At 37.6% G+C, this 13,061-nt stretch overlaps 2 protein-coding genes across 30 annotated transcripts in view; one reads left to right on the top strand and one right to left on the bottom strand.

Annotated features, from left to right (window-relative positions):
• Positions 1–13,061, top strand: part of LOC309506891 (uncharacterized protein) — a 136,135-nt gene that overhangs the window by 117,974 nt on the left and 5,100 nt on the right. For 27 of the 29 annotated variants that reach the window (XM_082180860.1, XM_082180872.1, XM_082180866.1 and 24 more), the window contains one exon: positions 11,119–11,226. The exons of the other annotated variants lie outside the window; for them this stretch is intronic. In XM_082180860.1, the coding sequence (XP_082036986.1) occupies positions 11,119–11,226 (108 nt within the window). The remainder of the gene's footprint in view (positions 1–11,118; positions 11,227–13,061) is intronic. 29 annotated transcript variants of the gene reach the window in all.
• Positions 3,610–6,237, bottom strand: LOC309506924 (uncharacterized protein). The gene is made up of 2 exons (XM_082180966.1): positions 6,209–6,237; positions 3,610–6,178 (listed from the first exon to the last, which is right to left on the bottom strand). The coding sequence occupies exon 2, from the start codon at positions 4,575–4,577 to the stop codon at positions 3,702–3,704; it is 876 nt and encodes a 291-aa protein (XP_082037092.1). The 5' UTR covers positions 4,578–6,178; positions 6,209–6,237; the 3' UTR covers positions 3,610–3,701.

Genomic DNA, 13,061 nt, shown 5'->3' with positions numbered 1-13,061 from the left:
GGGCCTGCTCTCTGTCCCCCACACCAGACTGCGGACTTTTGGGGACAGAGCATTCAGCGTCGCAGCCCCCACCCTCTGGAATTCCATCCCCTCAGACATCCGAAATGCCCCTTCTCTGGACATTTTCAAAAAACTTCTAAAAACCCACCTCTTTACAAAGGCGTTTAACCTTGAATGACTTTTCTTTTGTCTCTGCAGTTATGTGTAAAGCGTCCTTGGGTCCCGTGAAAGGCGCTATATAAATCTAAGTTATTATTATTATTATTATTCTCAACGCCAGGACGTTGTCCAAAAGTCTTTGCCTCACTGTCATGCAGATGCACTCACACCTACTTGAATCCATAGTTGACTCCTCAGGAGGAGACTCCTGAGGTCCTGGTGCTTGCTGGACATTGTGGGACGTCCTGAAGTTGAACTGTAGTTGAACCTTTGTCCTTAAAGTTCTTGATGATCTGGTAAATGATTCTTTCAGGTGCAATATTCTTTGCAGCAATTTCCTTGCATGTGAGGCCAGTTTGATGCAAAGCGATGATGGTTGTTGATTCTTTGGTAACCTTTGCTAACACAAGAACACAATGATTGGAAGCACTTCTCTCATTTTACAGCAATTAGTCTTCTCTTATAATCCAGATTAATTGTCTAAAAAATAATGGCGGTTATGGTGATTAATTGTCTGTTTTAGGGCTTTGTCATACATTTTTTGTGTGCTTCATTCATTAAATAATGAATGTAATCCTTTGTAAGTTACCATTTTGCAGCGTATAATTACAGTTAACACCTTTAAATATTAAATACATTTATTCAATTTAGTAAATAACTGAAACAATCACAACTAACTGGCCAATCACAGGAAAAGCCATAAAATGTATCATTCATATACAGTATGAACTAATGGTCACTTTTTTATTGGTTTAACACAATTCAGAATCCACTAAATACACACTATTTCATTGTAGAGAAAAACAACATATTAATAAAAATATATAACATAAGCTATGACACATAAAATCTAAACATGTTAATATAAACTTATTACAAATTAGTATTAGTACTCTTATAAAATGTATTCATACATTTAACATTTTTATATATTTTATATTATAATATGCACAATACATATTTTAAATGTATTGTGCAGCTTTTTAACAGGGCAACAATATATGATAGATATGACAGAACAAAATAGGCTTTTAATAATCTTTCAGTGCGCAAAACCATGATAACATGAATTAAATGCTTTCAAAACAGAGCACATCGCGGGTGCAGAATGATGTGCTTACAGCAACATGGAGTCAGTTGCTCAGTGCGCAGCCCTGTGCAAGTGTGCATTTAAAAGTTCAGAAGAAATGTTGAGCGCACAAATCCTAGTGTATATCTGTCCAACAGTTTATTGATCATTTGGTTATTCACAGTTTTAAATTCCAGTTATTGTGTGTTTGATGCCAATTTATAGTCCGTGCTGTGTGTGAACAGACACATGCTAGCGAGTCGTTTGGAAACTGCAAACTCCAACAAAATAGTCATTTTATGCAAATCCATAGCCCCTTTTCTACAGATCAAGCATTATAACGTGAATATATCATATTGGAGAGAGTTTTACCGTGCATCCTGTCGTAACCGGACGAAGCGCTGTTTGAATGCTGAATGGAGAATGATTGACTGCTCCAGGGGAGGGAAGTTTCCGTGAACTTTAATTTAATTATATAAATATACTTCTGTCCCTCACATTAAGCTATGGATGTCAGAAAGATGGTTGTAGATCCAAATGCAAGCAAGGTGAGCACACTCAGACAAGGAACAGGTGAACACACTCAGGTAAACAAGGACCCAAACAACAACAGACTAGACAGACAGATCAAAACACAAAGACAGGGAGGGGAGGGAGGGAAACCAGCCCGGTCAGTACCCGCCAGTGATGCGCGGGTTGATCCGAAATGAGCGGGTGCCTGCGGTCATCCGCGGTTACCCGCGGTTACGAGTCATCCAAAAAATATTTTTAATGATATTCGGGTCGCGGTCGGTCGGGTCGTTTGAAATAAAGATGCCAATTAAACCTTTGTAATTTATATAGTAGCCTACTAGATAGCATATGAGCGGAGTGGAGCGGTGAGAATCTACCCTGCTCAAAGCTACATCAGGCCGCTCCGCTTATTATCGCTCAGCGCTCAACGCAGTTTGCTCCGCGCTCCACTCAAATCGCCCCCGCTCGCTCCAAAAAAGGAAAAAAAATCTACATGTATATCACTGTTATCTTAGACCACAGCCTTACCTCCTAAAGAACTAATGAGCAACAACAAAATTTTTCAAATAGAAATGTTTTATTTCAAATTACAAATTAGGCCTATGTAAGAAGAAATATAGCCTACACAAAGTCCTGTAAAATGAAACGAATAAATGGGCCTAATAATATAAATAACAATTATATAAACAAAAATATAGCCTACATAATTTTAAAAGTAGGCTAAATTTACTATTAGGCCAGAATTTAAGTTAACTTTTGCGCAACGCGCACGATTAAAATTTAAATGGGCTTATATCCATTGTACACACAAACTGCTATAAAATAAAACGAATAAATGGGCCTAATAATATAAATAAAATTTATATAAACAAAAATATAAAAATATATACAAACGTTTTAAAAGTAGGCTAAATTAACTATTAGGCCAACATTCTTATAACTGAACTTTTGCGCAGCGCGCAGGATTAAAATTTAAATGGGCTTGTAATTGTTTGAATATTATGCTATATTTCATTTACACTTTGTTACAAGTTACCTATTCAATTTGCTAACCTTTTGCTTTCTTCCCAGCGTGTTCAGATAGCACACTGCATGTTTTCGAGAGATGTGTCTTTTTAGATTCCAAAATGAATCTTTACTGACTGAAACAATGTCTCCACATTCGTTTTCTTCTACCACATTATAGTTAGTTTTATATTATAGTAGCCTACACCTGTATGACTTCTTATTTTTCTTTTTGAAGTAGCCTACTTTTTGAACTCCATTATTGAGCCGAGTTTTGACTGAAAATAGAATCCATCTTGCAGTCATCAACAGTAGACTGAGTCAGGCTTGACTGAGCATGCTTCAGAATCGTGGTGTGCGCGGAGCGAAATTGGAGCGGGAAATAGGGCGATGCTACATCCTTTTAAAAATGCCGCTCTGCGCTCTATCCAAGGTCCGCCCGCTCGCTCCCGCTCCACTCCGCTCACATGCAATTTTCTATGAAATACATAGGCCTGCTACACTTTATTGGCTGAATAACTGGCGCGAAGATGACGCACGAGCTCAGTCGAGCTCAGGTAGAGATGGAGGCGGCAAAAGAAAAGGTGAAGACTGGGGAGTGGAAGCTCCGCAAATACACAAACAGAAAGAGCAAAGTGTGGGAGACATTTGCCGAAATAATGAAAGATGATGACCAAAGTGCTGGCTTTGTCATGTGTACTTCTTGCTATGCATTTACTACTTTTAAAAAATGCGGGTCAGGAAGCGGGTCGGGTACAATATTTTCTTCTTTTTTTTTTGCGGTCCGAGTTGCGGGCGGGTTAGTTGAAAACGTCGGTCGGGTGCGGGTTGTTTATACATTGACCCGCGCATCACTGGTACCCGCCTAGCGGGTCAGAAAGTCTTAGGTGACCAGGGAGGGACGGGAGGGCTGAGCCAGGGCGGAGCAGACCAGTTATCAGGTGGCCAGGGTGGATCAGACAGTCCATCGGGCAGCCAGGGCGGAGCAGACAGTCCATCGGGCAGCCAGGGCGGAGCAGACAGTCCATCGGGCAGCCAGGGCGGAGCAGACAGTCCATCGGGCAGCCAGGGCGGAGCAGACAGTCCATCGGGCGGGCGGGGGCGGATCAGACAGTCCATCGGGCAGCCAGGGCGGAGCAGACAGTCCATCGGGCGGCCATGCGGAGACGACCCCTCGGGCGTCCCACGGTGGGGACCACCCTTTCAGGTGGCCATGGTGGAGACGACCAGGGCGGAGACGATCCTTCAGGCGGCCATGGTGGAGACGACCAGGGCAGCGCAGGCTGTGCAGGCGACCAGGACGGGGCAGGCCCTTGGGTGGCCATGGCGGAGACGACCAGGGCGGAGATGACCCTTTGGGCGGCCATGGCACAGGAACAGCCACCGGCGCAGGAACAGACACCGGCTCAGGAACAGACACCGGCTCAGGAACAGGAACAGACACCGGCTCAGGAACAGGAACAGACACCGGCTCGGAGGCGGCCATCTTGTCCGGAGACACTGGATCGGCGGCGGCCATCTTGTCCGGAGACACTGGATCGGCGGCGGCCATCTTGTCCGGAGACACTGGCTCGGCGGCGGCCATCTTGTCCGGAGACACTGGCTCGGTGGCGGCCATCTTGTCCGGAGACACTGGCCTCCTCGGCCACCACTGGGGGTGCTGCAGCCTCTTGGGCCACCACTGGGACCACTGAAGCCCTCTTCCAACTTGACAGCGGGCTGCTATGGTCTCCTCAGTCCTTCGTGCACACATGGCAAAATACTCAAACAAGGTCATATGAGACCGTGACTCTCCTCCAGGTAGAGAAACCTCACTCCGCTGTATCCACATGTTGGCTGGTTCGTTCTGTCAGAAAGAGAGTCGTAGATCCAAATGCAAGCAAACAGTTTATTGAAGACAGGTTGAAACAGTGATTATACTCAAAACACCACGTATAGCAGGCGGGCGACCAGGATACAAATACACAGGAGAGGATGAGTGATATGAATAAACCCAGCGCGGATGCCAAACTGGAACTGGATGAAGAGAACTCCAAACGATCTCCAGAAGTCTGGAAACACAGATGAGATCGATCCTATTCCATTATTCCTAGCTGCGGAAATAACTCCGTAAGGAAACTCAGACACCAGAACTGGGTAAGAGAGACAAACCAACACCCAGCAATAATCACTCCCGCTAGATATAGGCAGCTAACAACAGAAGTAACTAGCTGCAGCTGCGGACTAATTATGTGATCAGCTGGTTACTAAGCAACAAACAAGAATAACACACTCAGACCCCACACCCACAACAACCAACAGAGACCGGTACACAAAATGAACACATGGATCGATGAACCGTGACAATGGAATGGCGTCAGATGACTTTGAATATATTCAATTTACATATTAAAACTAGTGTATGAAATGGCAAATGTAAATTATATAATTGAGTTTTCATTTTGCACCAAACATTACACAAATGTATTGGAAAATGTAAATTTAAATACAGAAATGCATTGCTATTTTACATATTGCAGTGTCATTTTACATATTGCATTGCCATTTTGCATATTACATTTCAAATTGAATATTGCTACCCAAATGCTTCTATAAATTAGTTCCAAAACTTCCATAATGATTTATTTTGGTTCTTGACTCCGCGTTTTGCCCGTTGGACCATAAAAGAGCGCAATCATCGCGGTGGCCTGAAACAATCACGGTTAGATCAAATAATTGCGATCAGACGGTTATTTAATTATCGCAACAGGCCTAAATAGTAGCCTACTTGTTCACACTTGCCCATGTACTGGTGATATGATTACTGAAATGATGCTCATTTTGTGCCAGGGTCAAACAACTGTGAAATTTAGGTTTTGTGTTAGTTTTTTTTGTGCCAATTATTTAAAATGCATCTGATCACTATATACAATAATCTAGAAACAACACCACCACAACAACTTAAAGTCTGCTAAATTGGAATTAGTTTTGTACTTAATGTACTTTAGTTATCTGGAAATAGTGCTGAAGTTCAACTAAAGATATAATTAAGTATATTGATTTTGATAAAATGTAAATATTGCAAATATACTTTAGGTACACTTTAAATATATTTTATAGATATAACACAGAGATAATACTATCCTTACTTCAATCAAAACTAACTTTAGCTGGACAATAACTTTATTCAAGAGCTGCTGTAAACCCAAAACAATCTCTGTTACTTGAATTTCATATCATAACTGTAAAGCTGCTTTGAAACAGTCTGTATTGTTAAAAGCACTATATAAATGAAGGTGACTTGACATGACTTGACCTACTAATAGTGAAATTAAAACACATTTTAGTGCATTGTGCAATAAAGAAGTACTCCAAATAATGTTTAATTATAATATTTATATCAGTAAGTCTCAAGTGATATGTCAGTAAATTTGTTAATGGATTTGTAGTATACTTAGTATGAAATAATTGTATTTTAAATACCTTTTGGTATAGGTTTTTCTTCACTAGGGTATATATATATATATATATATATATATATATATATATATATATATATATATATATATACACACTACCGTTCAAAAGTTTGGGGTCAGTAAGATTTTTTAATGTTTTTAAAAGAAGTATCTTCTGCTCACCAAGGCTGCATTTATTTGATAAAAAACAATAAAAAAAAAACAGTAATATTGTGAAATATTATGACAATTTAAAATGACTGTTTTCTATTTTAATATATTTTAAAGTGTCATTTATTCCTGTGATCAAAGCTGAATTTTCAGCATCATTACTACATTAGAATTCACAGTGTACAGTATGAGTACAGTGCAACAGCAAATAGCTTGTTTAGACCCTTTTAGAGCTTGTTTACATTTTCGACATGTCAAGTTGCGATACCAAACAGGACCACATGAAGATGACAAAAAACCCGCCTAAGCCATCCAAACCGCATATGCCTACTACAGTACACGGATCCATTCAGAATTACTAAACACAGCAACATACACATGACAAATCAAAACGTTATCCTGAATTTGTGTGAAAACTGTGAATTTAACTGAAATGTGTCTGTGCATAAATGCAATGCATACACAGTTAAAGACGCAATTTTGCATGCTTCATTAGCCTAATTTATTTGCCTTATTTGTGTTAAATTATTTTAACACTTTAAGGATTTTGAATGAATAGTATAGAATGAATAGAATAGTTAACGCATTAATATTAAATAATAAATTATATAAATTATATTATAATTAAATGAATAGTAAATTAAATAATAATTATATTATTATACATATTGTTTTATTAAACAAAGTGTACTTTCATAAACTAAGAAAAAAGTACTACTAGTATAAAAATAGTAAACTACTAGTATACCACTAGTTCAATTAGGGGTGGGCGATATGGTAAAAAATATCATATCACGATTTTTACAGGAAAATCACGATTAACGATTTAATCACGATTCTTTTTTATGTTGGTTTTACTATTTTGTGACTGAGCATTACAGCCAAACTAATGTCCATATTTTAAAAAACAAAGCCTTAGGTAACAAAATATAAAATAAAAAAGAATGGCAGACGGGCGAAGATAAAAAAATATTTGTCATTATTTTCTTTGTTATTAAATATTAAGATCAAAAATACACATTACACACACAACTTAATATACAAATTAAATAAACAGTGCTTTGTTTTCAGCTACAGGTGTATTTAACAGTAGCATTGACGAAAGTAATTAAATGAACAAATATGAAAATAAAACAAAACATAGACTTCACTGTATAAATTATAAATGCTACTTAAAGCTACTATTAAAGTTATCAGTCAAGAGCAGTGAGTGATTTTCTCTTTGCATTTTGTTGTTTTAACAATAAAGGGATAGTTCTCCTAAAAATTCAAATTGTCATAATTTACTCTCTCAAGTTGTTTTAAACTCGAATAAGTTTATTTCTTCTGTTGAAAATAAAAGTTATTTGGAAGAATGTGACTTCCATAGTATATTTTTCTCCTATGGAAGTCAATGGGGACCAGCTACTGTTTGTATAGCCACATTCTTCAAAATATTAATATTAGAACAATATTAGAAGGAAATTAATACAGGCTTGGAACAACATTATAGTGCGTAAATAATGAGATAATTTTTATTTTGGGGTGAACTATCCCTTTAAGGACAAACGGCAGCGTGTTTACTATTACTACTGTCTCTTTAGAGCTGCACTCGACGCGTCTTTTATACACGCATTTGACAAGCAGATTTTCTCTCAATTTTCTCAAGTTTGCTTTCACTTTAGACATCACCGACTTTGTTTATGTAAACCTTGTGTGTATTTGACAGTATTAGCACAATAAGACTCGAAAGATAACTTAGACCAGTATTCAGGCGCTGGTAGACAGGCTTTTAGTGCATGTGAGCTTCGCATGTACGCGCTGAGAAACGCACACGTTAGAACAGCGCATCAGCACGCGAATTAAATGTTTAACCGACAAGGCATTAAAGCACATGCAAATTATGAACTTTTGTGAACTGTAGTGTCCCGTTCCGCTGCGTTAACATTTTATCTGAATATACGTCGCGTTGTTCAGTATGTTGGGACAGAGGCGCCAGAACAGCAACTGAGAATGCGCGATCCTATGATATTTCTTCAAAAGCAGATCGTGGAGACATTTTAATCGTCCACGATAAAAAATCGTCATATCGCACACCCCTAAGTTCAATTGTAGTACAGATGTAGTACAAATGAGAAACTTAGTTGTGAAATAGTTGTGGACTTGAAGTTTACTTATGGAAGTAAAATAATGACAAATGTTTTTGAAACAAAAAAGCTTGTTGAATTGCACTACTTGAAAAAAATATGCATTGCATTAACTCTGCTTGCATTTTAAAGCATTGTATTTTCAGGGCTTGCATTTTTATGGGCTGAAATTCAACATGGTTGTATATTCAAGCTGTGAATATTTCAATAAAAAAAAAAAATTAACACACGTTTTCATTATTAAAAATTTTATAATCCATATTCACCCTTTCAGATTTCACTTCCAAAATGTTCATTCTGTTTAAAAATACAACCTATAATATTCGACCGGCAATTTTCGGTCCATTTTATTTCGCTTTACAAATTCGCTTCCACAAACTCAGTGGTTCAAATCCGACAGAAAATTCAACATTTGACATCCGGGAACAGCAGGAATATCAGTAGATTGCCGATTGATGATCTCCATAGCTGTTAGTCGGACACATTTCTAACCGGCATGCATAATCACCGTGCTGATCACCGGCGATCGGCTCATCTCAAACAAGCCTAATGACAGTGATGGTGACAGATATAAACTCACAATTGCTGTGTGTTGTGTGATATAGCCTACAGTCACAATTGTGTGTTATAAAGTCAGAGTTGTGAGATAAATTCGCAATTGTGAGAAAATGTCAGAATTGTGAGATAAAAAGACGCAATTATCTTTTTTTATTTTTTATTTTTTTATTCTGTGGCGGAAACAAGCTTCCATATGCTTTTGATTGCCTTTAAAGGGGAAAAGCTGTCCATAAATGCTGGTCTAGGATCAGTTTTCTCCTTAATAAAAGAATATTGATGAAACTCGGTTTTGAGCAGTGAGTGGATTCTGAGTTAAACACACGTGCAAATCCTAATCAGTTATGTAAATAAGACACTATGTACACTAATAAGTTCACTAATGGAACTATGTGAGATCGCAATGAAGTTGTATAACCACTTTTTAATGATAATAAAATGAGCGCTCTTTTCGAGCTTTCTGCAATGCCAAATCCTGCATAATTATAGTCAATATTTTTTAAAGGGGAAGCGCATATACTCATGGTGTTGGTTCACCCTCTGTCTATAATCAGAAAATTCATGTTTTGTGTTTTGGTGTTATTCTAATATAATACTAAATACGGGAAATATCGTTTTGGTGAATGTTTGTTTCATAGATCATTAAAAAGTGTGGTTCAATACGAATACGTGTATCGTTACGGTCCCAAATATATATATGAACCGAACGGTTCAATACGAATACGTGTATCGTTACACCCCTAATATATATATATATATAATGTATAAACAAATATTTTTTTATATATTCAAAAAAATATATCACCTACAGTAAATGTTTGATCATGCAGTGAAGTTTTGTTTTTACATTGGGGTAGTTTTGTTGCACAATCCTGATTTGAAACATTGAATTAAATTCACAGAAAAGACAATAATAATTAGAAGTCTTATTAATATAGCGCATTTCCAGTGCTCAAGGATGCTTTACAATGTACATGCAACAAGGAAGGGATAACACCAAGAGGGTAGACAATGATGACAAACAATAATAGTAGGTTAGAGTAACAAGAATACAGAACAGTTAAAAGAGAATTATATAGACAGGGCAGCAAGCAGAAAAGAGACAAGCACAAAGAAGTACAGAATACAACTTAAGAATGATAACATTTACATAACATGAGACAAATGCATGGATGGAAGTTTCAGCATCTTTGACAGTGATGAAGGGATGGAGGCTGGGCAATGCGACGCAGAAGAAAGAATGAAGATTTTGTGATAGAGTTAATATGAGCCTGAAAGGAGAGAGCGGAGTCACAAATAACACCTAGATTGATGGTTTGAAGTAAATACCAGCAATTTCACAGGTAAAATCAATAGAAATATTGCTAGTGAGTGACGGAGTTCCAATAAAAATGATCTCAGTTTTGTCCATGCTGAGTTTCAGAAAATTTGAATTAAGCCAATCTTTTATTTCATGGACACATGCAGAGATTTTGTCGTTTTGGGCAGATAGATCAGGTGTACAGATCAAATCAAGGATATGACCATGCGTATGAGTAGGAAAATGAACATGCTGAGTCAAATAAAACATTCAAAAACAGACATTAATTGATTAGTGTTAGAGCAAACAGCATCAACATGAATATTAAAGTCACCAAGCAGGAGAATGGGAAATGACAATGAACAGGCAAGAGTCAACAGTTCACTGAGTTTAGAAAAAAAAATTGGACAAGGTCTTAGGAGGACGATAGAGCAAGATAATTATAATAGAGCCAGCCTTCAATACCATATATTCAAATGTATTGGTTTTGTGAAAATCAAGTGAGTCAGAGGTTATCAATCCTGGTCCTGGGGACCCACTGCTCTGCACATAGTGAGCATTGATGCTCTCTGCTTTTCACGGTGCATTGTGGGACTTTATAGAGAGCTAACATTTCAGTGCACTGGAAAGATTTTTTTGTGAGCAAAATGTGGGGTCCCTTGGACCAGGATTGAAAACCACTTATATAAGGTATTTATATAGCTTGTATAAGAAAACCTATTTAAGACTTTTGTAAGAGGAATTTTTCTTCTAACATTAACAACATTTTTCCTTTCATCAAAGGCTAAGACCAAATAAAAAAACATCTCCTGCACCTTCTTGTACATCTCTACAAAGTGACCAGTCACTGGAACGACCAATATTGTTCAAAGATGGAGCAGAGAGTTTAAGGTGGGTTGCCGTGGGTTAAATATTGATGAATATCTGAGTAATTTTTAAAGGTGCACTGTGTAATTTTTAGCGACATCTAGTGGTGAGTTTGCGAAATGCAACCAACAGAAGTTACGCTGGCCGACAGGAAAATATGTCGTCGTCTGAGACAGCAGAGAGTAACCAGTTAAGCAATGAGGCTTCTTTACAAAGATAAATTAAGAAATTAGGTTTACTTAATTATTCAGTAAAACAATATGTTATTGAGAATATTATTTGTACTTGTTCATCATTGTGTCAGTGTTTTATTCGCTGACTTTAGCTAGCTTCTTTGCGCGAAGAACAACATAGTGATGAAACGCGTTTGTCCGTTTAGGGCTACTGTAGAAACATGTCGGCGCATTTCAATGTAAGGGGGCCCGCGGTGTGTGTAGGCAGAAATGGCTCATTCTAAGGTAATAAAAACATAACGGTTCATTAAGTGAGGTCTTCATACACCACTGAAAACATAGTTATTTATATGATGTTGCATTTCTGTCAACAGATCCTCCTAAATATTACACAATGCACCTTTAACATTTAAGAAGCAAACTGCAATTATAAGATTACTGTTTTTGTTTATCATTAACAACAATTACAGAGCATGTTCAGTCTTATAACTTTTCATTTAACAACCATCCCGTAAACTACGTGTCAAACTCTGCTCCTGGAGGGCCACTGTCCTGCAGTGTGTAGCTTAAACCAGCTCCAAAAAACCTGCCTGAATGTTTCTAGTGATCCTGAAGATTTTACTGGTTACTGGTTTAGCTGGTTCAGGTGTGTTAATTAGGATTGGAGCTAAACTCTGCTGGACAGTGGCCCTCCAGGAACTTCATCCCCTATACCCTTAAATAGGGCACTATTTGTGAGGACAGCCATTTGTTGTGCTGTCCAAAACCATAGTGGACGTTATCGAGTGCACTCATTCAATCCCATACCGCAATAATGAGTGTACAACCGATGGACAACCGATGGACACTCAACGGCTAGAGAATACCCATAATGCACTGTTAGGGTCGCACCGAATAAATTCCGATTTCATCCACTCCTTCAAGTGTATTATATCAATGGACTAATGTGGGGAATAGCGAATGAGGGTGAAGTAGGTGATTTTGAACACAGCTTTAGTTTGACACCTCTGCCATGAACCAATTATTATCAAAGTCTCATTCGGCATCTCTTCTGTTTGAATGAGAGATATCTATTTATTTAGTAATTATATTGAAGTATATTTCATATATCCTGAGTTGTCTGAATATTTAATAATTTTTTAAACTGCTATGGCAGCAGGGAAGATGCATGGGTATTAATTTGTGTTATTTTAATGTTATGTTTAGTTTTTACCTAACACCTACTTTGTTCAAACGGTAATACACAAATGTAGACATGTCCACATTCAAACATACAGTGGGTTTAAACTGCTAGCCTTTTTACCGATTTATTTCACAAAAAGCTTACAGTCATGACCTAAATAATTATAAATCCTAAAATTCTGCATTAGTGACTTGCTTTTTGTGCCATTAGTCAAGCACTTACTCAAGTTCCGAGGATCTCCCATTCTCTGCTAATTTTTAATCAGTGATTTAGGTCTTAATGATTGTGAAGCTCAATAATGAATCATAACATACCATACTTTTGATAGAAGCATTCTTCTGTATGCACCGTGAGTGAACAGGAGATGATGTGAAATTAAAGTTGTATTTTCAGTAAACAATGCTGTTGATAATTTAAATCAACACCTAAAAAAACACAATATTGTCAGTATTTGCTAGATGTCTGTTCTGTGTGTGTGTTGAAAGTACATAGTCCTCATGGCT

Source organism: Leuciscus leuciscus, assembly GCF_965113295.1.
Source record: "Leuciscus leuciscus genome assembly, chromosome: 9".
Lineage (NCBI taxonomy): Eukaryota > Metazoa > Chordata > Actinopteri > Cypriniformes > Leuciscidae > Leuciscus > Leuciscus leuciscus.
Note: the sequence above shows the minus strand (reverse complement) of the source record. Positions and strands in the feature narration are given on the sequence as shown.

Bases quoted from the DNA above. Each gene is read 5' to 3' on its own strand.
- LOC309506924 (XM_082180966.1), bottom strand. From the start codon at position 4,577: ATGTGGATACAGCGGAGTGAGGTTTCTCTACCTGGAGGAGAGTCACGG.